The sequence below is a fragment of the Clarias gariepinus genome, chromosome 11 (genome assembly GCF_024256425.1).
Source record: "Clarias gariepinus isolate MV-2021 ecotype Netherlands chromosome 11, CGAR_prim_01v2, whole genome shotgun sequence".
NCBI lineage: Eukaryota > Metazoa > Chordata > Actinopteri > Siluriformes > Clariidae > Clarias > Clarias gariepinus.
In genome coordinates this window covers 13732358-13757581 of record NC_071110.1, presented here as the reverse complement: position 1 = coordinate 13757581, position 25224 = coordinate 13732358, and the positions used below count along the sequence as shown (strand labels likewise).

The 25224-nt window shown below is 37.0% G+C and overlaps 4 protein-coding genes across 4 annotated transcripts; 1 reads left to right on the top strand and 3 right to left on the bottom strand.

Annotated features, from left to right (window-relative positions):
• Positions 1 to 715: 715 nt before the first annotated feature.
• ndufc2 (NADH:ubiquinone oxidoreductase subunit C2) lies at positions 716 to 5793 on the top strand. The gene is made up of 3 exons (XM_053506719.1): positions 716 to 923; positions 5310 to 5453; positions 5592 to 5793. Exons 1-3 carry the CDS (start codon positions 785 to 787, stop codon positions 5639 to 5641), a joined length of 333 nt encoding a protein of 110 aa, XP_053362694.1. The 5' UTR covers positions 716 to 784; the 3' UTR covers positions 5642 to 5793.
• Positions 5794 to 7389: 1596 nt separating this feature from the next.
• thrsp (thyroid hormone responsive) lies at positions 7390 to 9170 on the bottom strand. The gene has a single exon (XM_053506742.1). The coding sequence runs from the start codon at positions 7964 to 7966 to the stop codon at positions 7559 to 7561; it is 408 nt and encodes a 135-aa protein (XP_053362717.1). The 5' UTR covers positions 7967 to 9170; the 3' UTR covers positions 7390 to 7558.
• Positions 9171 to 9212: 42 nt separating this feature from the next.
• guca1c (guanylate cyclase activator 1C) lies at positions 9213 to 12943 on the bottom strand. The gene is made up of 4 exons (XM_053506741.1): positions 12749 to 12943; positions 11967 to 12116; positions 11166 to 11253; positions 9213 to 10883 (listed from the first exon to the last, which is right to left on the bottom strand). The coding sequence occupies exons 1-4, from the start codon at positions 12941 to 12943 to the stop codon at positions 10732 to 10734; spliced, it is 585 nt and encodes a 194-aa protein (XP_053362716.1). The 3' UTR covers positions 9213 to 10731.
• Positions 12944 to 15645: 2702 nt separating this feature from the next.
• Positions 15646 to 24803, bottom strand: LOC128533701 (TPA-induced transmembrane protein). The gene is made up of 8 exons (XM_053507995.1): positions 24474 to 24803; positions 23721 to 23795; positions 21954 to 22028; positions 20825 to 20960; positions 19704 to 19825; positions 19350 to 19420; positions 18525 to 18694; positions 15646 to 17823 (listed from the first exon to the last, which is right to left on the bottom strand). Exons 1-8 carry the CDS (start codon positions 24540 to 24542, stop codon positions 17813 to 17815), a joined length of 729 nt encoding a protein of 242 aa, XP_053363970.1. The 5' UTR covers positions 24543 to 24803; the 3' UTR covers positions 15646 to 17812.
• Between the last annotated feature and the right edge of the window lie 421 nt (positions 24804 to 25224).

The following is a 25224-nucleotide window of genomic DNA, read 5'->3' as shown; positions in this document are numbered from 1 at the left end:
GTATGAATGTGTGAAGTTTACATGGTATAAATAAATGTAAAGTTCATATCCCTATTCAGCACAGTTTTACCATGCAAACCTGACCCTAATTATTACATATTTTGTTCTACTATATACAAATCTACTTATAATTGTATAATCAATATTCATGCAAAAAAAAATGTTTTTTAAATAATTAAGTTTTAGATTAAACTCATTGAATCACAAGGCGGCATAGTTGTTTAGTTGTTAGCACTGTCGCCTTACATGTTCTTCCTGTCCTTGGTGGGTTTCCTCTGGGTACTCCGGTTTCCTCCCATAGTCCAAATGTATGCAGATTAGGATAATTTGTGGTCCCAAAATTATACCCCCCCCCCCCCCAACACCCCACCTCACCCCACCCGCGGACCCTGTACAGGTTACAATGTATTAATTTATTAATTACAGTTATAATTACAAACATTAACAATTTGGATAAGTTTCTTGTGATCTCCCGCACTTACAGGTCAAGGGAATACAGACATGGTTCTATGGAGGAAGAATTTAAAAAGAATAATTACTCTTTAAATAAGCAATAAAACAGATTTTTATTTCAATATAGGTTTAAAGTCTAGTATAATATATGTTTAAAATCAGAAAAAGACTTTATGCTCACACTGAATTTATTACATTTTTTTTATTTTTTTTTTACAAGTATCCGGAACCTTTGACGGAGCGCCGTGTTTTCCCGGACGGAATACATATACTGCAGCACAGTCTAAACATTGTCCTTGGTTAGCTGTGAGAGGTGATGTGCTAAGGGGACATGGGGCTTCTCCACGATGAGGCAAAAAATCTCCCTCCGCCGGGGATCGTAAACAGGAACTCGATATGGCTCGGGTTTACCGGCTGGGCCACAGCGATGCTGCATAACGCGATTAACCGGAGACCTGCGATTAAAGCGGGTGAGTGTGTGGCAGGCTAACGGTAGCTATGCTAATAGCTCGTGCTAATAACTAAAGCTTCTGGCCAAAAAGAAGTCACCACTTCAGAAAGGACAAATTATTCGCCTGCATATCTGAAATTACTGCAATTCGGCAAAGGCCTGCCCTGTCCGGTACATTATTAATACCTGTCAGGATTGTGCTGAAGAAATGTGGGCAGGAATAATTGATGTATGGAGATCATTTAAACATCATGATTAACAAAACAAACAAACAAACAAAACAAAAAACACAGTGACCGCTATGTTTAATAGTAAAAGGAAGAGCACTTCCACACACAATGTGATGAGAATTCACAGAATTGGGACTAAACAGCTGTGTCTCCATAAGAAAACCACTTGTTAGTAAGATAATTCAGAAAGAAAGGCTTCAATTTGCTAGAAGGCATAAAGACTTCATAGCGAAGGAAAAAGGTCACATGATCTGATGAGTTCAGAGTGACCCTATACCAGGGTGCTAGGTTCAAGAATTGTCTCTGCTTTAGTTGGACAGATAGGCTCAGTAGTGCAGTGGCAATAAAATGAAGTCAGCGAATGACCTGAGTGTACTGAATGAGCAGTTTATCACACCTATGGACATTTTCTTACCTGATGGCACACATGTTCCAGGATTCAAATTGTGAGGGCGTGAGGAATTATTCTCACACATGAACTGGCCACCACACCGCGCTTTAATCAAAAATGGATGAGACTGAACTCTTTGTGCAAGACTTTTTTTGGCCAGGCAGTGTATTTTCATGTAGTGTTTCAGATATGTGCTTCATCTTAAATACTCTAGGTCAAGGATGGAAGGTTTTTCAGGTTATGCTTCTGTTAGAGTAGACAGTTTAGTGCAAAAGTTTGCATCCTCTTGATCTCTGTGTGACATAAAATGTTAGTCTAGTTATTTCTGGCTATATCTGTCTTCTGGTCTAATATTAATTTTGTGGTATTTTAATTGCTTTTTGTGCTGTCTGTCTTATGTGCCCTCCAGAGTTACTGACACCCTTAATAAAAGTGAGCGAAAGCTAATAAACAATTTTAAATAGTAATCAATAAATAATTTTAGCTCATACTACAGGGAAGTTGTACAGTAACTCTATCCTGCACTGAAATGAATTTCAGCACTTTGTGTGTATCCCTCTAAGATCTCACCATGTTTGAGTTTATTTTGGTCCACTCCTCCATACAGAACATTTTTCAGGTTAGGCATTTGGAAGTTTCTCTTTCTCAGGTTTTCTGTACCATTCAAAGGACGGCCTATGTGTTTCATTGTTGATTTGGAGGGTTGGGATATCATCTTGGCGAAGGCTGTGCCTCTAGCCGAATCTAAACCTGCTGGCAGGTTTTGCTTGGTAGTATAAATAATAGAAAAAAATAATGATGCCATCGAATTCCACACTAGTGTCTGAACCACTAAAAGTCAGTCTCAAAGCAACATTGATCCAGCTTTTTATCTTACAGCAGGTATGAGATGCTTTTAATCCAAACAGCCCATTTTCTTCATGAGGGCTTTTTTTTATGTCAAGCAAAATATTATAAAAGTTGGTGTTAAACAGCTGATTTTGAACCTTGGTGGAGATCAACTAAACTGTGCAAGTGGTTTAAGTTGGTAAATTTGTGATGTTTTGCACCTGAGTTTCATTATTATCATTCGCTGTGTACTAAGGACTTTCAACATTTTTTTACAAAAAAAGTCACTTTGCCTAATTTTAGAAGCCTTAAAGTAAAGAATGTTCACTTTAAAATGAAGAAAATAAAAAGAATGTTAACAATAATCAATAAAAAATAACAAATAGCATTAGACACTAGCATTAGACACTTGACATGTATGCATTAAGAGACATAGAGAGCATCGAAAGGAGCCAATCATGTCATCAAACATGTTGTCAGAATGTAACACTCATTCGCTCGATACTTTCTCTGGTCTCTAGTCTAATTAGTGAATTAATAGTGTGTTTTACCCTGTGTGAGTGGGACTGACGTAGCATCTGGAATTGTATCAAGTAAATAAAAGCTGAATCAGGGAAGTACATAAAAAGTGAATTCCTGTCATTCAGAAATGAGATGACATGTAGGTATGAATTTGATATTGTGATCTCTTTTTTTTTATCATTATTAAGCGTGCATTCCTGCTACATGGTGTTTATTATTAGTAGGTTTGTGCTAATTTACTGCTGAGTACTGGCAAGGATGCTCAATGAAAACGATCGATTTAAAATCACATTTTGTTGTCTGTCACAATCACTTCTAATAACACATTGCATAAAATAATTATTTATATGCTCTGTTAGTCGCATAGGAATTGTGTCAGAAGGGATTAAGGAAATGTGCAAAATGAAATTGGTGTGATCAGTACAGATGAACTGACAAAGACGTATTAGTGTTTTTTTTTTTTTTTGTTGTTTGTTAATGCAAGACGTTAGTAGGAATGGATTCAGAATTGGGCTTCAGAAGGCCATATTAAAAACCTTAATAAAATATATAAGCCTTCAGCACCAGCTGTCACCTCGATATCTCAGAAATCATAGAGTCCAAGAGGTCACGGTGCTATACAGCTTCTGCTTATTTCTTCTCACAAAAAAGTTGTCAGTGGATACACATTGTTGCAGAAAGGTCAATGCAGAAAAGTTTGTTCACATTAGGGTTGTGCCGATAGACGATACTATTGTCTATCGACGATAGTCTCGTCTATCGACGATAGTCAGCTATATGGACGATACAGATGTCGCCATTAAAAACCCACGTTTCAAGAAAAGGAATCCCGTGACTTGCCACGGCTGCGCACGGCAAGCTGTGAAAATGCTCTTCATTACCTGTATGGGGCAGTCGTGTTTCAGTCTGAAGTATTGTGTGTCTACTGAAGCCGAAAATGTGTTCTCTCTCCTAGTCACCCATTGACAGCAAGCGACAGAGCTCATAAACGTGTCGAGCTCAAACTGTAAATACTGATATGTATTAATTCTTCATTTTCTTCTCTCCTTCAATGATGATACTTCTTCGACGGCGCTTTCTTCATTCAGTATAATTATTATTAGTAGTACTGCTCCGAATTTATTATTGTGATTTTTCCTTATTATTATTGTAACGCACCCGCGCGTGTGTGCAAAAACTACAATGAGGTATGATATGTTAGCCTAAAACAATTGTTTTATTGTGTTTATGCGCCTTTAAATATACACTAAACAATAAACACTGCCTTGTGCAAAGTGAAAGTGAGTTGCGCGTGCAACTTTTTGATCAAAAGGCTGATAAACGCGTGCGCAGATATGAGCAGATTTATTGCTAAAACAACAGACATGAAATGAAAAAAATAACCACAAAAATATGTACTACTCTCTGAATACAACGCGACAGCACGCAGAATCCCTGGGCTTTGACTACTATCGTGTATCGGCGATCTTACAGGCTGACGATAGGACGATATGACAATGGGCATTATCGCGCAACCCTAGTTCACATTGAAATTTGTATATTTTTTATAACTTCATGATCATTTAATTATGATTTATATCAGAAGACCTTTTCTTTAACAACCCAAGCCAAAGCTTCAGTTATATTTTAAGATCATCATTACAGTGCCATTACTATGCAGTGTTTTACACGATCTACTGTATAAGCAGATGTTGACATTCATACGCATATGTGCTTTTTGAACATGCAAATCCAGATATAGTTTCTTATTATTGTTGTAATAACCTCCATTCTCCATGGGAAGAGTTCCCACTAGTGCTCGAATATGGCTGTGGGTGTTTTTTTTTTTGTTTTTTTTGTTAGTTAGTTTGTTTATTTCACCACAAGTGCAGTAGTGATGTCAGGATCTGAGGTCAGATAAGAAAGCCTAGCTCAGCGATTCAGTTTATCCCAAAGCTCTTAAGGTTGATGTCAGGAATCTGGGCAGAACACTGGAGGATTTCCACACACCAACCTCACTAAATCATGTGTTTATGGAGATAGCTTTGTGTACAGGGGTACTGTCATGCTGGAACAGGTTTGGGCTCTTTAGTTCTAGTGAACGGAAATTTTATTTTTACAGCATGTTCTATACAAGACCATTGTATTCACTTGTGGGGTTTAGACTTGGTTGAAACAGTTTATAGATCAGGTGTCCGCATACTTGCGCCTGTATAGTGTATTTAATCAGCCGTGCTGCACGAGTTGCAATAAAACCAGCATAAATAATTTTTGTGGAATTGCCATACAATATTTGAAATAGTTAAAACGTAACTAATTGCTTCACTCTTGCCTTTTACTAATTATTGGGAACATTATCTGGTGTGTTTCAGTGAGAGATCTATAATTCATGCAATTCTTTAAAAGCGATATGGCGATCTTTAATATAACGATTTGATATTGTGTGTGTTTGAAGGTGTTCACCGACAAGCATTGTTCATAACCATCGGCTGGGTCCTCGGCTACCATTTAACCAAGGTTGAAAATTACAAATACGCTAAGGTGGACAGAGATATGAAAGAATACATCCGAATGCACCCTGTAGAGTTTCCAGAGACAGGTAATGACAGAGAAAATATTTTACATAGTTAAACGTTAAACAAAAAAACATTGAAACGTCCATTCAGTTTCCATTTTAAGACATGCAGTGATGATTGAATGTAGTTGTTACTCATGACTGTGATCACTGTTTTTCCAGATAAGAAGACTTTCTCAGAGATCGTAGAGCCATTCCACCCAATCCGCTGAGAAAAACTGCTTTTCACTGACTCGAAGAATATGTGAAAAGCAATGTGGAAGCCCTCTTCAATCTACCATGTTATTAAACTGTATAAGACATGATTTATTCATTATTTTGTTTCTAATATTTGATTAAAGTATTAAAAATGCACAAACTGCATATTTCTAGTTTTTTGTTTTTCACATTTGCAGTGGTTAAGGCACTCAGAAGTGGTTCAGAAAGTCCCAGGTTCAAATCACACACCCACCAAGTTACCACTGTTGGGCCCTTGAGACCAAGGCCCTTAACCCTAAAACTCAGATGTATAATGAGATAAAAATTGATAAAGGCATCTTATGGCAAATGTCTAAATGTAAAATGAAAGGTTAAAATTTTCACAGATTCTAAAAATGTATTAGGAGAAGTACAAATGTTCCGGTAATAAAACTAATGAAGTTCTAAACCTGTGGTCTGTAGACATCTGAGACTCTCATTAGCTTTTACTTTTCCTTAGCTCTTCCATTAGCTTTAACTTTTTAACAATCAAAAAACACATTTTAAAAAGCAATCTGGAAATACGTTTTGATGAAATTCTGATGTGCCCTTTATCATTGACATGCTGGTGTATAGGCAGGCATCAATCCTGCATTATTGTTTTTTTTCCCCACAGTCCAAAGATATGCAGCTACTTGGTGTTCCCGAGGCCTCCTATGACCTGGTAAAGCATAATTGGTATAGAAAGTGAATAAATGTGTATATTCACTTTACCTGTCAATTAGGTTTCTTACATTACCACATATGCCATTAATGACACTAGAGGGCGTTAAACCTCACTTCATCTCCAATAAAAGAGAGCAATCCTGCAGTACTTTAGCCTGTACAGCTCATGTCCTAAGTCTCAAGTCCTCGTTTGTGCAAACAGATCAGCTTCCAAAACTTTAACTGTCCTCATACCACCATCAACATGCCAACTTGTGAAGAACAATCCAAGTGTTTCAAATCTGTTGGGGTTCACTCACTCACTCTCATTTTCACCTGGACAGGGTGCCAATCCATGACAGGGCACACACACACATACACTCACTCACAATACGGACAATTTGGGAACACCAATCAGCCTAATTTGCATTTGAACTGTGGGAGGAAACCGGAGTACCCGGAGGAAACCCACAGGGAGAACATGCAAACTCCATGCACACAGAGATGGGACTTGAACCTGGACTCTGGAGGTGCAAGGCGACTAATCACTCCACCACTGTGCCGCATGGTAGGGGTTCAGTGCATTGTAAAATTTTTGTTGGTTTGATGTCTACACAGTATGATGAAATATGATGTTGAGTTTTGGTGAATTATGGCTTACCAGCAGCTAATAAATTTAGTATCTCAGAAAATGTGAATATTACTTTGGAATAATATTCTTTTCAACGCATAAATGTTGGACTACTTAGTATGAACACAGACAGCTCTTAATACTTAGTCGAGGCTGCCTTTGCATGAATTACTGCAGCGTGGCATGAAGGCCAATCTGTGGCACTGCTGAGGTGTTGTGGAAGCCCAGGTTGCTATGGTAGCGGCCTTCAGCACTTCAGTTTCATTCTCTAAATTAAGCTACTGAATTACACACTGTATATGTGTGTGTGTGTGTGTGTTATTTATGTGTGTATACGATTTTACCCAGTCACAGAAACTGGTGGACTTCTGCCTTTTTATAGGCTACAGTATGTGTAGTTTTACAAACTTTTCCCTCTGAGCTGAATGAACAGAATAAACCAGTTAATAAAGTGGCAACAATAATTTAATTGCATTTAACACTAATTCATAAGCAAATCTTCAATAAATTGACATTTTATATTTAATTAAAAAATTATGTCATAAGGTACACCTTTGATTTTGAAAGTTCCTGAAAGCCGGTCAGACGTATGGACAGTTGTCTGAGCAGTAAAGATCTAATTTACGGTGCCCACAATGTCCAGGTATTTATCTGTAAGGTCCTGTGATTTCTTGGTGAGTGTACCCATGACGGAGAACAGTCCTCTCAGATGGAAATAGAAGAACGCCTCTGGGTCGACCTCCAGCAGTGGTTCCAGGCTTTTGTGCAGAATCTTCTGGTCCCCAACATCGTGGTGGACCAGACCGCACTCCACAGTGTTCCTGATCACTTTCAGCATGTGATAGTACTCGTACAGGTCCTTGCTGTTGGGGACACTCTCGCAGTCCATGTCGTGTTCAGACGGGACATCCCTCAGCATGCTGGGCAGCAGGATGGTCTGTTCCATGTCATTCACTGCACTGCTGTAGCGTTTCAGTGCAAGCAGCAAGGAGTTTTTCTTCAGCCTGGTCTCTTCACACTGCATGGTTGATCTTGAAAATCTTGGCAGCTCCTGTGATCTCTCTGGGAAGGTGTTGTTGAGGCAGAACAGATCTGAGTGCAATGATAGCGCAGCAGGAGATGTTCTTAAATAGTGTGTTAGACCGAAAAGGGCAGGTACATTCAGCAAAGTTGTGAAAAGCAGATAACATTTTGGCTTGTCCTAGGATGTAGCAACAACTGTTCGTTATTTGTTTTCAGGTTTACTTTTTGATTTCAAGGGCATTTGGCTGGTTAATGCCATCAAGGCCTTCTGTAGGTCAATGAACCTAATGTAATCAGACCATGCTCTTCAGCAAATCATTTACTGATTACAGCCTCAGCTGAAATGTTTACCTTGTTATACTTGGTCTTTTCTTCATCTTCTTTTGGCTACTCCCATTAGAGCTCCCATCCAGCCATCCTTACTGTATGCTCATTTCTTCCTGACACAACCCTCTCCATTTTATCCAGAGCTTGGGATCTGACACTGAAAGTACTCTGATTTGTGAACGCCCTCTGGATGAGGTTCCCTTCAAGGAAGTGAACTCAAGGCAAATCAAAGATTTTCCTTCTGCGTTCGCTTAGTAAATATATAGTATAATATAACCCGTCCAATACGTCCTATACACGTTTTCCAGAGGTGGACAGAAAAAAAACAGGTTTGATTGTTATATACCAGAAGTTCATATGAGATAAGCATTAATGTTATGTGATAGACGACAGACTAGAAAGGCAAAAGACAACATAAAGACTAATACCGACTATACTGCACCAGTGATCTTTAACAGTACACGCAACAATGGTACTGAAGAAGATGTATTAAAATGTTACTAGGACAACAAAAATGCTAGTACTATAGAGCTTTCAGGAAAATATTTTGGAAATGTCTGAATGGTATGTTACTGCTTCAGAGCTCATAGCTAGGTTCTCGGATTCGACTCTGACCTTAGGTTATTGTGGGAGTTTTGCTCTTCTCTTTATGTGTGCATGGGTTTCCTCAAAGTCCTCTCACTTCTCAAAAATAGTGTTTCAAAGTGATCTTTGAAGAGGCAAAACAGATCCAAATACTCTTAGAAGCATTAATGCAAAGCTAATTCTATTTAATTATCTTGTGTGGGGGCGGCATAGTGGTGTGGTAGTTAGCACTGTCGCCTCGCACCTCCAAGGTCTGGGTTCGATTCCCATCTGTGTGCATGGAGTTCACATGTTCCCCCCCTATTTTGTGGGTTTCCTCCGCGTACTATGGTTTCCTCCCACAGTCCAAAGACACGCACATTAGGCTAATTGGTGCTCCCGAATTGCCCATAGTGTGTGTACTGTATGTGTGTGTGCCCTGATATGGATTGACACCCTGTCCAGAGTGTACCCTGCCTCATGCCCCAAGTCTCCTGGGTTGGGCTACTTGTACATGTCTTTGAACTATAGGAGGAAACCCACAGGGAGATCATGTAAACTCTACACACACTGGACCAGAGCTGCAATTTCAACCCCCAACCCTGGAGCTGCAATACGACATTGCTAAACACCACAACTTTATTACTTATTCAGTGAAGTTTAATTCAAAAGTGTGTTCAATCATCAATGAAGTCTCAGAGGAGGGTAATGTCTGAAACACCTCCTTCACAGTAACGTCCCAAACACTCTTTGGCCCTTTTACCAATTCTATAATCTGTACTGTATAGATGCGCTTTATAGGTGCACAGTAACTGAATATAGCTCTGATGCTCTGCACAAATTGATTTGAAGTATAGCATTTTACTGCACATTTAAGTTTAATTAGGATTAAATTTGACAGCACTTTGCAGGTCGATACTGACTAGACTGGTAGATTTCATTCTGCCATGCAATCACTTTTGGCATTAATAATATTGCATGCAATGATAGAAAGATATTTGCTTTTTGGTGTTCTGAAATATTACTGTTTGATTTACAGAAATGCCAGCATAAAAACTGGCACCCGCGTGCATTATCAGCTAAAGACAAATGGTTAGCTAATGTGAAATGTGCGGCCTTAGACCTTTATGATTACACATGGATGACAACGTGGTTCTTGATAAAACAGAGCTTTCCACAAAATGTCCATGTGATTTACTCATGCCACATGTGAACCTCGTGAACGATGTGCAAAGAGCCCTTCTTTTAGATTCAGCCTAACTGATCAGAGACAGCTATCATAAGGTTTATAATTCTATAAGCAGGTATAAAACTGGTTATGCATGGCTCAAGCTTAATGTATCTTAATTCTTCTTGGGTAGTTTAGCAGACTAGTTTTTATTAAACTAGACTAGTTTAATTAGACTACTCTTTAAAGGAGGAACTTTAAAGATGCACATGCGGCCCACTCTCCTGCTTTTGCATGATGTGCATATAAGTAAAGAGCAAACAAAGTAGACCATAATCCAAAGTCCACTTTCTCACTTCCCATTTAGCTAAGACTTGCAGTGTTGCTGCTATTATGGTCTCGCGGGCGGAGGTAGCTCAATGGGTAAGACATTGTATCGCTGATCGGGAGGTTGTGAGTTCAAATACCTGCACTACCATTGTGCCTTTCAGCAGGGTTGTTTAATCTCACGATTAGTGATCAATTTGTATAGAATGGATGATAACATACTCTGTGATCCATTCCTGGGTTTAGTGTAAACGTAATGCAACCATGGGATAAGAATAAGCATCTTAGACACCACATTTCCCTCTCCCTATCACCTACACTACTTTTTATTCAATTGAAGGTTGTATATTATTATAAGGCAGAAAGGCTTGTGTCCATGACTAGGTATCGCACACATTGGCTTTAGCCATCTTCTTCTGTCCGTTGACTATAATCTCCAACACATGAGTGAGGTCCATCATCTTGGTGAGCATCTCCATGATGTCAGGGTGCTCTTTAGCACCAGTGATGAACTCTTCTAAAGTAAGCTCACCTAAAACACAAGGCATAAACTAGTATTTAAAATGTTTAGAGTACTCTATGTCAAAGCTGTCAGAGTAAAGTCCTAAAGTGCCATTTGTGTTTTTCTATTTCTAGCATCCCATAATGGTCTTCATATGTAAGGAATTAATTGGCTCAGATGTATTAACGCTTATTCGATGTAATCTGGATTAATAGTGCAGTTTGAAAATAAAAATGTCATATTTAGTCAATTTTATCAGTTTCTAAGAAATTAAGTTTCCTTTAGCATATAACATTCTGATGTGGATCATACCTTCATTATTAATGTCAATCCTTTCATAAATGAGTGCCACGATCTCGTCTGGAGGGTCGTCATAGATACGAGTTATATCCTGAATAGCCTGTGTAAGAATAATATAAAGTCAGTTTTGTCTGTGGAATTTCCCATTGACACTCAACCCCACCCATCCTCCCCACGTTTGTCTCCTGTCACTTGCTTTCATGTTCTACAGTAGTTCCAATTTACTTTAACGAAAGCACTGGAGTAAAACTTTTTTAAACAATTATGCATGCAAAGTGTAAAACTTCATGCTTTGATAGAATTTAGAGATATTACCGGTTTTTTATTGGTCCCAATAAGGGAATTCTATCATCAGTGTTGTCTCAGGAAAACCCTATTATAATGCGAAGCGCTGCAATATCCAGAGGACCCTTGATGAATCGTTTTTTTTTTAAAAGACCTTTTTTACAAAAATTACAAATCCTGTTAATCATGAAAATAAAAGAAATGTTAATTGCAGGTTAATGGTCAGTATGTATAAGATACATGACCCTACACAGATTAGGTGTGCAAAATACCACCTGGATTTAGGTAAGGATTAAGTTTAGTAGGTCCAAAGATTAACAGCACTCTAAAACAGAGGATTGTTATTTTTAACCATGGCTACTCTCTGTCCAAAAAAGAAATGTCCCTACAAACCTTAATTTTACTTTTATTATTTCTTAATGGAGTCATTAATAATCCCAGCAAGGTTCAGTAGAGCATACATTGATTTTAAGCATCTATTCTCATTATTGCTGAATACCCAGCCACGTGTAAACTGAAAGAGAATACCTTGAATATAGTCTCCATCTCATCTTTGTCAATTTTTCCATTTCCATCTTGATCAAAAAGTTTAAAGTACCACTTCAGTTTCTGGTTGATCTCGCCTTTCAGTAGCAAACTTACAGCTGCTATGTATTCGACGAAATCGATATACCCATCCTAAAAAAGAATGTCAAAGGATATAAGTGAGGAAAATTGGCTGAAGAAAATTTGATAAGTTTGATAAGTACATACAGTAAGTGATGGTAGTCTTGTAAGTAATGTTTGGTGTTCAATTTGTCTGCTGGACGTCGTTAATTAAAAAAATGTCACTGATGTTATTTTGTGAAAGTCATTTGTAATAAGAACGCTTTTAAAAGTCCAGATTAGCATTAAGATTGATCTGTGAAGCACTGGCTGCTAGGCGACGACAAGATTGTAATATGTTGAATAGTACAGTATGGATGAATGTCGAATTTAATTATATGATGCTTTGCCAAATGAATATCAGAATAATTATAAGTGATTTCATCATGCACGTCCTTTAGTTTAGAGATCAGAACCTGCTGTCCTCAATTATGCATTCCTTTTTTTATTATTAGAAAACATTATTAAATATGAAAAGAAAAAGAGGAAGAATAAAATTCCAGCACAATGTAATTCTTTTCTTTAAATATCCCCGGCTTGTTAGGAAACCCGAGTCAGAGGTGAAGCACTGATGATGCATTTAAATGGATTATTTTACAATTACTAGCATTTAATTTGTATTCTCCACTATCACTCTTTGTTGGATGCAGTTTGAATTCTCTTACCTCATCCATGTCAAAAGTGAAGAAGACCTGGTCAACATAGCTGCTGGCCTCCTCGGTCATCCCCTGCATCTGTAACATGTTCTTTAGCTCAAACAGGGTGATGAGCCCAGACGGAGACTCCTTCATGAACTTATTGTACCAGTGGTGCATGTCCTCAGCCAGGATTTCATCCAGATTGGATCCATGAGCACCCATAATTCCAAAAAGGAAAAAAAAATGTATGGATAATGGCTCGATCAGTGGTCAAGAAGCAAAAGTAGAAAATACTATTAGAGTTTGTGTTCATGGAGATGCTAGTGATTCTTGGCTGAACTGTGGAAATGCCAGACCTGAGCAAGTATTATCTAAAGCCCTTAAGCCTTTTGGCAACTGAAAGGAGAGATAACTCCTTAACAAGATAACTGTTGAATTCCTTGTATGAACAAATGGACATGGAATGATTTGAAGTCACTTCTCCAAAAAATCGAATAAATTCACCACTAAAGCTGGATTAAGACATTTAATACAATTAATCTCTCTGTCTCCACTAAGAGATCAGGAACCAGCCAATAAGCTTCCACGTATTCTTGGTCCACCTATTTGAGTCATGTCCCCAGTAAATTCAGCTAGTTCAAAATATTTCCCTGTATAAGATTTGTGGTTTGGGGAAACACTATGGTGATAGTAATAATAATGCAGGTCTCACAAGGAGTTATTACAATTCACTTTTGCAACATGGTAAAATAAATACATCGATCCAGCAGCCACTTTTATCCTGGACAGTGTTGTGGTAGCTGTTCCAAAAATAGCATGTGTCAGGTAAAAATACAGCCTAGATAAGACTCTATCACAAGATTGATAATTGATTTAAACCCACATAGACACTGGCAGAACATGTATTTACCATCTTCATGAGCCAGATCCCAGAGAACTTGGCTGATTAGATATTTTCATTATAGTGTAGTTGAACAGGTGTACTTAATAAGGTGGCCGGTGTATAATCATCAGTGGTTTCCAACCCTGTTCTTCGAGTTCCCATAAATAGTCCAAAATTTTTGGCTTTAACATACATCTACAGTATTCAATTAGAAAGGGTCCAATAATTAGCAGTTTATTTCCAATAAATCAGCAACAACTAAATGTGTAGGGTATGTGCACTTCAGATTCAGTCAAAATGGTCCAAGTGAAGAGGATAAAATTCATTACACTCAAAGATCAGTGCTCCCATTTTAGTGGTTTCTACAACAGATTTAATGAACGGCAGATTGTTTCTGCTCACTTGTTTTATAAATTATGCAGCAAAACTGCTTCTAAATGCACAAGTGATATTCTGATGAAGAACCCTGCAATGGATTGGCACCCTGTGTCCCTGAGACCCTAAGTGTCCTGAGATAGGCTCCAGCATCCCTGTATACAGGATAAAGTTATTCCACAGTGTTTTTGCGATAACCTCTGGATTGACCACAGCCATGACTAAAAATGTTATTTTAACCGTCAATACACGATAAGACAAAGTCAATTAAAAAATTTAATACATCAAATACACTGGATATCGCAGCAGTTAATCTAATTTTTATCCTTTTAAAAATACCCTTAGCTTAGGTCAATGCTGCTTTCCAAAATCTCCAAGCTTCGACTTTAAATAACTCATAAACAACACAAAATAGGCCTGTGTCTCAAACGGTTAAGGCTTTGGCAACTGATCGGAAGGTCAGGGGATCGAGTCCCAACACCACTAAGTTGCCACTGTTGAGCTCTTGAGCCAATCGTATGCTATGTGTTTGGAAAAAATAATAAAAATTAGCTTTTTAGCAAATTTCAGCTTTGAAACAAGACTTGTTCATTCACTTATTGTAATTATTGAATCAGTCATTTGGCAGCAGCACGATACGAGAGATTAATGTGACAGTTTCTGTGACCATCAGACCAGCTCTCAGAGTGATCTCTTGTGATTGTCTCATTCAATATTTCAACAGGAGGGAAAAAACATCCAGTTACTGGCAATTCTGCGGGAGGAAAAGCCTTTGTTGACAAGAGAGAGATCATAAGTTCAATACCACACCACCACCAAGCTGCTGATGTTTTGAAATAATGAACATTATTTATTTGTTTATCTATAATAATAAATTTGAAATTGCTAATGATCGGTGAAGCTGACCAGTATTTTTTTTAATCGTTTAAAAACAGAGACATTTTTATAGACCTCTAGATTTTATTAGCTCTTTATATATAAGAATAGAAACTACACTGAGTTGTTCATCCATCAGCTTATAATGTTAGTCAGTGGTGAGGCATAAAGTTTACTAACAGAGGAGATGATTAATGACTGACTCTGACAGTGACCCTTTCTCAGAAGGATTTGGTCATGCTGACACAGTGTGTAAAAGAAATTAACAATTAACCTGTTAAACACTATTAAAACATTGATATATATATATTTTTTCCAGAATCAACAGATAAGCTTGAGATGAGTTGGGGTTTGCTTATGTAAGACCAAATCACTGTTATGTTTGGACTTTTTTATAACAATACTTCCCGTGTGTGCGTGTGTGTGTGTGTGTGTGTGTGTGTGTGTGTGTGTGTGTGTGTGTGTGTTGGAAGGTGGGTTGAGGTGTTATTCTAATACAGATGAAATACTGATAAAGATAGCAAGACAAATTTGTTTATATGGAAGAGAAAAGTATTTAATATAAAAAAAATACTTAAAAAAAAAAACTTAGCCTTTTAATTTGTTCCAAACAACAGCAAAAAGAAATATACATCTGTAGTCACTGCTGTTTGATGAAAGTAACAGCTTGAGTTCAGTGCTGATCTTGTTAAGAGCTTTATTACAAACCAGATTTAATCTGCCTTGTGCAGGATCAAATACTTGCACTGACAGAGAGAAACACGCACAAAGACACATATAAATGTCAGATTTAGAGATTTTCCAGGAACAGGTTAGGAAACGTTGTACCAGGGTCATAAAGATTCAGCAGATCTGCCAATAATAAAACATATAAAGTTCCCTTTTGCCCAGTTTAATCAGTTAGACAGGCCATGTAAGACATCAGAAATCTGCTACTACAAATTTTTTACCTGCATTTATTACACAATTATATTAAAATACTTCCTGGCTAAATATTATAATTGGGACATAATTGAACATTAACAAGTAGGTATCACTTCTAATATATTCACACTTTTTTCACATACTAATTAGTGTTACTACAATCTCAGTACTTTCATACCACTTATTCTGTGCAGGGTTGTGGAGGCCTGGAACCTACCCCAGAAGACTTCGGGCATTCCTGGACAGAATGCCACATCCATAATACTACAGGGAATTTTTGGAATGCAGGTTGGCCTAATCTGCATGTTTTTGAAATGTTAGATGAAACTGGAGTACACAGAAGAAGAACATGCAACCTGCAGCATGCACAGACCTGAGGCAGGAAACGAACCCTCGACCTTTTGGGTGTGACACCACAGTGCTAACAACTACACCACCATGCTGCCTAATCTTAGTATTTTTTTATAGCAATGGAATAAACACCAAGATATTTCAGCTGACTTTAGTTTAATGTGATTTGCCCTTCAACCTTAATGCTCATAGAATGGCAATTTAATGACACATTGACAAATTATTTCTAACTTTTTTTACACCTTGATATAAAATATTAAATATTAGACATTAAATATCTAATATATTAAAGATACTACTGAATGTTTAGTATAGTGAAAATAACAAAGCAGCCTATTGCACAAACACATGCTTAAGTTTGTTCACGGTGTATAAGAGACACTACATTATGGGATTTTAATTGGCAATTAAAAAGGAATTGCTCATTTAGAATTTCTGCTTAGTTTTACGTAGCATAGGACTAGAGCACCAGAAGCCATTATCTTTAGCAGGAATAAGCCATGTGCTTGTAAAATATGTTATATTTAGGTAACAAATACATCATTGTATTTGATACAAAAAATAATTGGAGTTTACTCACAATATTGTAAAAGATAAACAAAGTCATGAACAATATCAAACAATATCAGTGTTCAAACATGCTGAATACACTCTTATAATATATATAATAAATAATAATTATATAACATTTACATGGACACGTCTGAATGGTAAACTGATGTCATTCGAAGAAACAGCACCACCTTGTGACTCTTACAAACAGTAAAAAAAAAAAACTAAAAATGTCATTGTACTGTATATACAGTTTAAACATACATAAAGTTAATTCATATTTGTTATTCAATAATTCATATTTGTTATTCAAACTGATACTACTATAATACACTGATCAGCCATAACATTAACACCATCACCATCAGGTGATTTGAATAACATTGATCAATTATATAATGATTATCAGGGTAACCCAAGGCTCAATTATGCCTCATCTCTAGCCTGCCTGGTACAATCCCACAAAAAAGCCAAATTGCTGAAAAAAAAAAGCAAATCCTGACGACTCTGGGATCAGATCTCCCAATGAATGGCAGCCTGTTGTGTATGAGGTACAGCACATGCCAGGGGTCTTATGGAGTCATGCACCACGGGGCCAAGGGGTAACCACACAATACAAGGCGTAATGCTTTAGGTTTTACTGTTATGGCTGATCGATGTACATTAAAGCAATATTTCCTAATATCGAAACATCTCAAAGTGTCTTAATAAGGATTCGTCAAAACATTTCCATGGAACAGAACAGGATGGAAATGTTTGTTGACTTTGGATCCAGCATCTGACTCCCAAAAGATAAGCACATTAGGTCTGATAAGAACCTTTTGAACGGTGCTTTCCTTATCAAAGGTGCAAAGAGTGCTAAATTGTGTTAAGACAGAAAAAACTACTACAAGTTCCTATTGATTCCTATTGAAAAACCTCTCGAATCCCCTTAGCTATTTGAGGAAATGTTCTTAATTACAATTATGTGTTACGGTCAATAATAGAATAAAATCCCTCAAAACAGTGGTTCCAGTATAAGGTCAGGCACATGCAGAACATGGTGGCCATATCACAGGTTGTCATGTGTTCTTCATATATAGAAGATGTAGAAATTCTCAGATCAGGACTGTGGTTGGAATGCAGCTCGTTTAACTCACAACTGTAAATAGAAAGGAAAATATTTTTGGAGGCGAACACCTAGGGTCCTACAGACTGGACTTTTGTTATAAACATTTTTTACATTTTGCATGACGATAAGTTGAAAACATTTGAGTTTAATCTATTTGACTTTTTAGTGCACCTCATACTAATCTTCAAAGTGCTGTACTTATGTCTTATAAACTCAACTACATTACTTCAAAAGATTTGTCCAAAAATATGTTTTTAGTCTGATAAGACTTTCTAATCAAGATAAAGGGAATTATGAATATATCCAAATACCAATCAAACAGCCTCAGCATCACAATGACATGAGGGCTGTGCACAGGAGAAGTATTATCCAAAAGGATTGAGTGGAGTATTGTGTAAACCAGTTCTTAGTGATTTTATAACAGGGGTTTGTACAACTTTTTATATCTACTGTGTAACCTGATATGTGAGTTTTTTTGCAGAGGAGAAACCACTACATCATTGTTAATAGAGCTAGTAAGTACTGTACAAGGTTAAAATAAAATTTTGATGCCCACAGTAATACTTTAAGTTAAATATAATAAATAAAGTTATGTCCAATAATAATAATAATAATAAGCAGATAATAGATATCAATAATAAACAGTCTTTTTATTAATAAAACAAAACTGTGCATGTCCAAAATTGGTAGGAACATATGTTATCTAAAGCTTATGTTGTGCCTAGGGTTACCTTCCATGGTGAGTGAAGTCGGCTCGATATAAAGTGGGTCGTCAGGTTCCTGGTCATAAAGCTCTTGTAGAAGCACATTGAACACCATCTCTTTGCTCAGAGTGTAATTTGTTAGCTGTCCGTGCTCTTCTGGCATTAAAAACGTCAGGTTGTACAAGACACTAGAACTGCTGTTATGCAGATTAAAGAGACAAAGATTCATATTGCATTGTCACAAAAGCAATTTATGTTGTGCACCAAAGTGTAAAAAGGATTCTTCTGTGAAATTTGGGAAGGAATCCAGCAACCTTCTGTTAACTCTGAGATATTTTCTCTGTCTGCTTTCTGCAAATTCCTATGGTAAAATATAAACAAGCTTCTGCAAACACTCCCTCTAGCTTCTACACTTAAGTTATGCACTTTCAAACAATGGAGACATCAAAGACAAAAGTGCCAGTAGTTGCCAAATTATGAAAATGCTTTCAAATATGGAGAAAGGAAAAAAACAACTCCATATTTCTTTTCTGACTGTTATTTAAAAAAAAATTATAGACTTTCTAGCATAATGAGAGATATGTCTTGTGTTTGGTGAGGAATGTTATTCTTCTTATTTCTTGTGGATGAGAATGAAGATACTGTCCTGCTGAAGTATGTCACTTCTAACAGACACATTATTTTATATAAACTTTTAGACTTTCTCAAGAAACAGTACTCATGTATTTAACCACATCTATGCATCGAAGTGCTGCTTTTAAGCCTATCAATTACTCCAGTGCCCTACCATTTTTATACAGACAAAACTATGCGGTTGGTCAGCTAAAAGGCTACGAAAGGGTTAGCCGTTACCTCATCTCCTTTACTGTAGCCTGGGAGAAGTACCGTCCCAGGGCATATGAGGATGTGTAGATGTTAGACAGCTTCAGAGGAAGAGAAAGAAAAAGCACAACAAAACTGAAATAAGAAACTTGAACTAAAGGTTTGTCTAAAGGTTAACTTTTTCTTTTATAAATCCAGCATAATTTAACTCTCAGGCATGCAGTCTTTTTCATTTATGGTTTTGGGGAACAAGTTGTTGTCAGTACAGTATTGGCAAACAGGGTATGCATAAAGCTAGAGGAACTTAGGCAACACAATCTCGTCAGCAAATCTGCAAAAGATGAAGCGAATCCAATGTTGGACAGCACATTAGAGCTAACTCACCTTTTGTTGTGCATGTAATATAAAGGTTTCGTTAACAAGTGTTGTTGACAAATTCCCACTAAACAATCGCGGCACCACAAATTCTGCACGGTCGTACTTCTCATCCACGTCCTCTCCTGGAACTGGGGAACCAAGATAAGAGGAAAAACAATGTCTATGGTTAGATGTATGTGGTTACAAAGTAATTTAATCATGTACTGTATGTATAACATGGAGAAATAAAAAAAACATTTGATGCGACTGTGGTTAATTTTTCTTTTTAAACCTTTACTATATTTTGACACCTCAACTTTTAGACACAATAAATATATTTATATATATATATAACACAAGTCTTCCTACAAAGACCATGTTGATGCCTAACCAGTTTGGGTGTAACTAAACGCTAGATCTTTATTTGTGGTTGCAAAAGCAAGAAAGGAACATGTTTCAGGAAATCCTGTAGAGTTTATTCTTTTCGAAAGTATCAGTCAAAAGTTTGGACACACCTTATAATTTAATGTTTTTTCTTTATTTGTTTTATTTTATTTTCTACATCTAAAACATTCCTGGAGATTTCAAAAGTATAAAAACAGTTCATAAGACTATGAGATAAGAGCCATTATGAAGACTAGCAGATACATCTTAATACTGCATAATTTGGATGCCTTCAGTATTGTTTTATAATGTAGGAAGAAATAAAAATTATTTTATCATTACATTTAATCAGACGTTTTGTCCAAACTTTTAACTGGTATTGTATATACAAGTGCAAAATTTATCTGTCCCAGGACATTACACATGTACAGTATGGTGGCTTACACAAAATAAAATTCGGCAACATACTATGAAGGCCATATATTGTGGTCAAAATACATGGAATAAACTCTAGGAGCATACTGATTCTGCCTAAAATAAACATATAAAATCGGTACCTTCAGAAAAAGTAATGTTTTCCTATAAGGCTTATACTACTTTGCACTCTTTCAAAACCACATTTGTGATTATATATATATATATATATATATATATATATATATATATATATATATATACACACTCCACATTATTGACACAGTATATATAATGCCTAATAAGCTATTGAATTTTTTTTAGAAAAAACAAAAAAGTTGGAAGTGTACCTGTGCAGAAATAAACAGAAAAAAAGATGACAAAAATGATTAAAATAAGGGTGATAAGAAGGAGCATCCACACTTTGAGCTTCCAACAGGCTTGTTCATTCAGCTCCCTTTTCAATCTGCCGAGATTCCCCACAGGCTGCAAATAAATAAAAGGAAAAAATATGAACACCTTAAATTCCCTGGCCAGACTAAATGCTTTATAAAATGGAAAAATACATAATAGTGGTAATCTTATTTACCACACGTTTTACATGTGTGGGTAACATTTTAATGAAGAAAAAATTATGGAATTAACTATGTGTAACAATAAATAACTTCACCTAGTAGTTTTTTTTTTTTTTTAAATATACTTACAGACAAAAGAAATGTTGCACTACTAAAAAAATATATATACAAATATTTGTACTGTTACAAAAACCCAAAATCTAAATTATAGTGTAGTTTTCCATGTTAAGTTAAGAAAATTTTAATTACTGTCATGCGCAGTAAATTGTTACTTTATCATAGATAACCTAATTCACATCTTCTTAAGGGGTTCCATGCACAAAATTAGAGAAATGTCTTGGTATCAGAAGTAAGGGAAACATTCTGAGTGTGCATTTTTACTTTACACCATCATGCCCTGTTTGGACAATGCTAGCAGAGAGAGGTCCTTCGAAATGCTTTAACTCAAGCCAACGTCGACAGACAGTTTATAATTGCCAGGAATACAATTTCCAGGCTGTGGAACTCTGTAATGACATTTGGCTGCAGCTAAACTTGTTGGATGGATAAGGAAACATATTGTGGGCGAATGCTGACTCTACATTATTGTCAATGTCATCTGAATTTAGAATTTCACAGATTTTTGTACAAGACAAACGTTCTTATTCATGTGACAGAAATCAAACCTGTAATAAATAGTTATGTGCAACATTTCTTTTGTCCATTAATACATTTCAGGTCCTTTCCAAAAACTGAACTAAGTAATCAATGTTCTACAGCTCATAAATACTAGGGCTTCTGTGCGTTTTAAGCTGAAACAGATTAGAAAGGTGGACTTCTTAATGTGTCCTAAAGACCTTGGTGATAAACAAGTACAAAAAGAGCTTCAAAGAAAAAAAGAGCCTTTGTAAATAATTTTCTATACCTTATCAGGACTTTGTCCTGGTTGGTGTTCTGGAATATTTCCCACAATACAGTGTTCTCCATTTCCATCAGCAACCTGAGTATGCAAATAAACATGCACAGCACTGCATTACACACATACAGTATGATGATTTACTTACATACTGAATACCAAATCAAATACTAATCAAATACAAATTAAAATATACTGCACTATGCATTTATGTTTGGCTAATGAATATGACATAAACCGGATGCCACTCTTCAGTGCTTGATCATTTCATTCTGGTTGCCATGTTGGTTCAGTCATTAGTTTTCACAGGGATTGAAAATGAAAGCAGTTGGACCGGCTTTGCTTCTACTGCGAACTGGGTGTGGCCATGGAAGTGTCACCACCGGCAATTAATAGAATATGTGACACATTTTTGAAGTAAACTTGACTGTTAAGAGTACTATCTTAAGACTATCACTTAGGACTGTGATAGTATGCTGTAGTGACTTCAACACTCATTAGACATTTTATCAGGCTAGGCCACCTTGTCGATACACCTTGTCTGCTGCCTGTAGCCTGAATGCTTCTGTGCACAATTATTTAAGCAGTTTCAGCCAAGAATTACACAAACACACACCTCCACCACAAAACAATACACAATATACATACAAAAGTATGTGCTCACATGACCCCCATATGTGATTCTTCCCTGTCACCATAATGTTTAAAACACACAACTATGTGGAATATCTGAATGCTAAGCTTTAAAAGTACTCCTCACTGGAACTATAGGGCCCAAACCTGTTCCACCTGTGGATAAACGAACTCCGTTTTCAGACGTAGCTGGGAAAGTTTGTGTGAGAGCTCCTGAGGAACCTGTGCCTCTAACCTGACCTGACTCCCAATGAAAAGGACTGGGACTTTGTTCTTTGCCTTCCCAACCAATATGTGCTCGACTTCACTAATGCAACTGTAGTTAAATGGGCTGGAAGTCCCACAGCCAAATGCCAAAGACCTAATAGAAAGCCTTTTATGAATACTGGAGGCTGTTAAAGCTGCAAAATGTGTTTGTATGTGAGTGGTGGGGGGGTGTTGGGTAAGGATGAGATGCGATGAGATAGACTCCATCTCATCTCATAACTGTACCGTACCCGTCAAAAGTTTATACACACTTTTTAATGTTTTGTGTTTGGTGATTTATTATCTACATTCTATAACAATACTGGAGATTACAAAACTAAAACACATTTGGAATTGGGTAGGTATATATTAAATAACAATAACAGTCAGTTGTCAAGTGCATTTGCAAAACCCCTCAACCACTATGATGAAACTGGCTTTCATGAAGATTATCCCAGCATGACAAGAACTTAGCTCTGCTGCAGAGAAGAAGCCTCATAAATCACCAAATAACAAACAGCACCTCCGATTAAAGCCATGAAGCCTTTACAGACCATAAGTAGCAGACGCATCTCAACATCAACTGTTCGAACTAGATTATTGCATACCTTCAGCTTTGTTTTACAACGTAGGAAAAAAATTAAATCTTGGAAATAGAAAGGGTGTCTAAGATCAAACTTTTGACTGGTAATTTAAGTTTGTAATGGTTGATGAAGGGGATAAAACAGCTGAGGAATATACTGTAGTATTTCGTCAATGTACTGTACATGTACTGTACAGTACAGTGATAGTTGAGCAGTAGATTGTGAAACATCATCTTACTTTTAATCACTTTTTAATATGCTGAGAAGTTAACCCGCATGTAGATTTTGTTCATGGAGAGATTTATGGACTTACAGGTGACTCTGATAGCAGGTGGCTGTGTTCACCAGGTGTGTTGTGGTTTGAGCAGCTTCCATTTTCTGGGCAGACCTGTAAAAACATGAAAGAAACAGAACGTGAGAATCAGTGGTTTCCTGAATAATAGAGATGATCTTAAAGTGGCAGACACTGACCCTTTTTTCTTAGCAGTTACTTAGGTTCTTCTGTATTGTAGTGGGAGCGGCAGTCAACCGAACCTGTGCGCCATTATAACTTACAGCAGGCTAAACTCGTCAAATAATAACACGAAAATAAATTTGTAAAAATAAATATGTGTGTGTGTCATTTAGTTTAGAATTCTCCTTCTTTTACATTTCAGAAAGAAAGGAAAAACCAAGAAACGAAAACGAACAAAAACCGTTTAACTTCTTAAGCCACAAGACGCTATTGAAGTTTACCTCAGCTCCAGGCTCGAGACGCGTTCGCACTTGTCCCCACAATCACACACACACACACACGCACGCGCACGCACGCACGCGCGCTATATAGTTTCTATCTGTGTTTCTTATTTCACAAATGATGTTGCTCTCTTTAATGTTTCACTCTTTAATCTCAAATAATAGATGTTGGGACACTTCTCAACCCCTGAATGTTATACGGCACGAATCTCAAAATCCCCTTCGTAAAGTTGGGTCGTCACAGCTTAACAAACAAAGTAAAACACACACACACACACATACACATAGACACAGGAATGTGAAATATGTACTGAATCCTTTTTAAACTCACCCCATCCCGTCGTTCTTCCAACTCGTTATTGTTGTCGGATTGTTTTATATCGTGTAATTCCATGTCCATGTTGACAAACTGGTCACATCTCACGGGCTGAGACTCAGACAATTCCTTCTTACCCGGAAATCAGCCTCAGCGAGCGCTGTTACAGTCCGCGGAGTGTCCTGTCGGATCGCTTTAGATGTCAACTTCGGATATAACTTGTTACCACTGAGCATGAAATCGGTCCCAGTCTGGATTTTTTTTTTTCCAGTTCAGGACGTTGAGGGGGAAATATGAGTAACCTCCTTCTTCCTGCTTTTACATGAAAATCGAAAGAAGCGCCTGTGAAAGAGTCAGCACTACAGAGACACACTGCACAGGACTGAACGAGACTGTAGATACAGATCTACAAAAGAAAGACAAAAATCACTCGCCTACAACTACAAAACATCTAACATCTGTTTGGAGAATTCATTTTCCATGAGAGTAATATTATTAATAATAATAGGCTAATCTTTATTCTCCCTGTACTTCTGAGAAACATTGTCAGGTGGATTGTCTTGTCTAAATTACCTTTAGTCCCCTGTAATGTCCTATCATGCTATCACCTGCCCTCACACCTCACCCAGTGTGTTCACGAAGTGAAGCCCACCTTTAGTTTTTTTTTTTATTATCAGTCTACAATTCAAAGGGACCTCTATAAGCTCACCAATGACCTGATAGTATCTGGGAACTGGTTAGGAGTGCCTTCAGGTTAGGGGTTCAA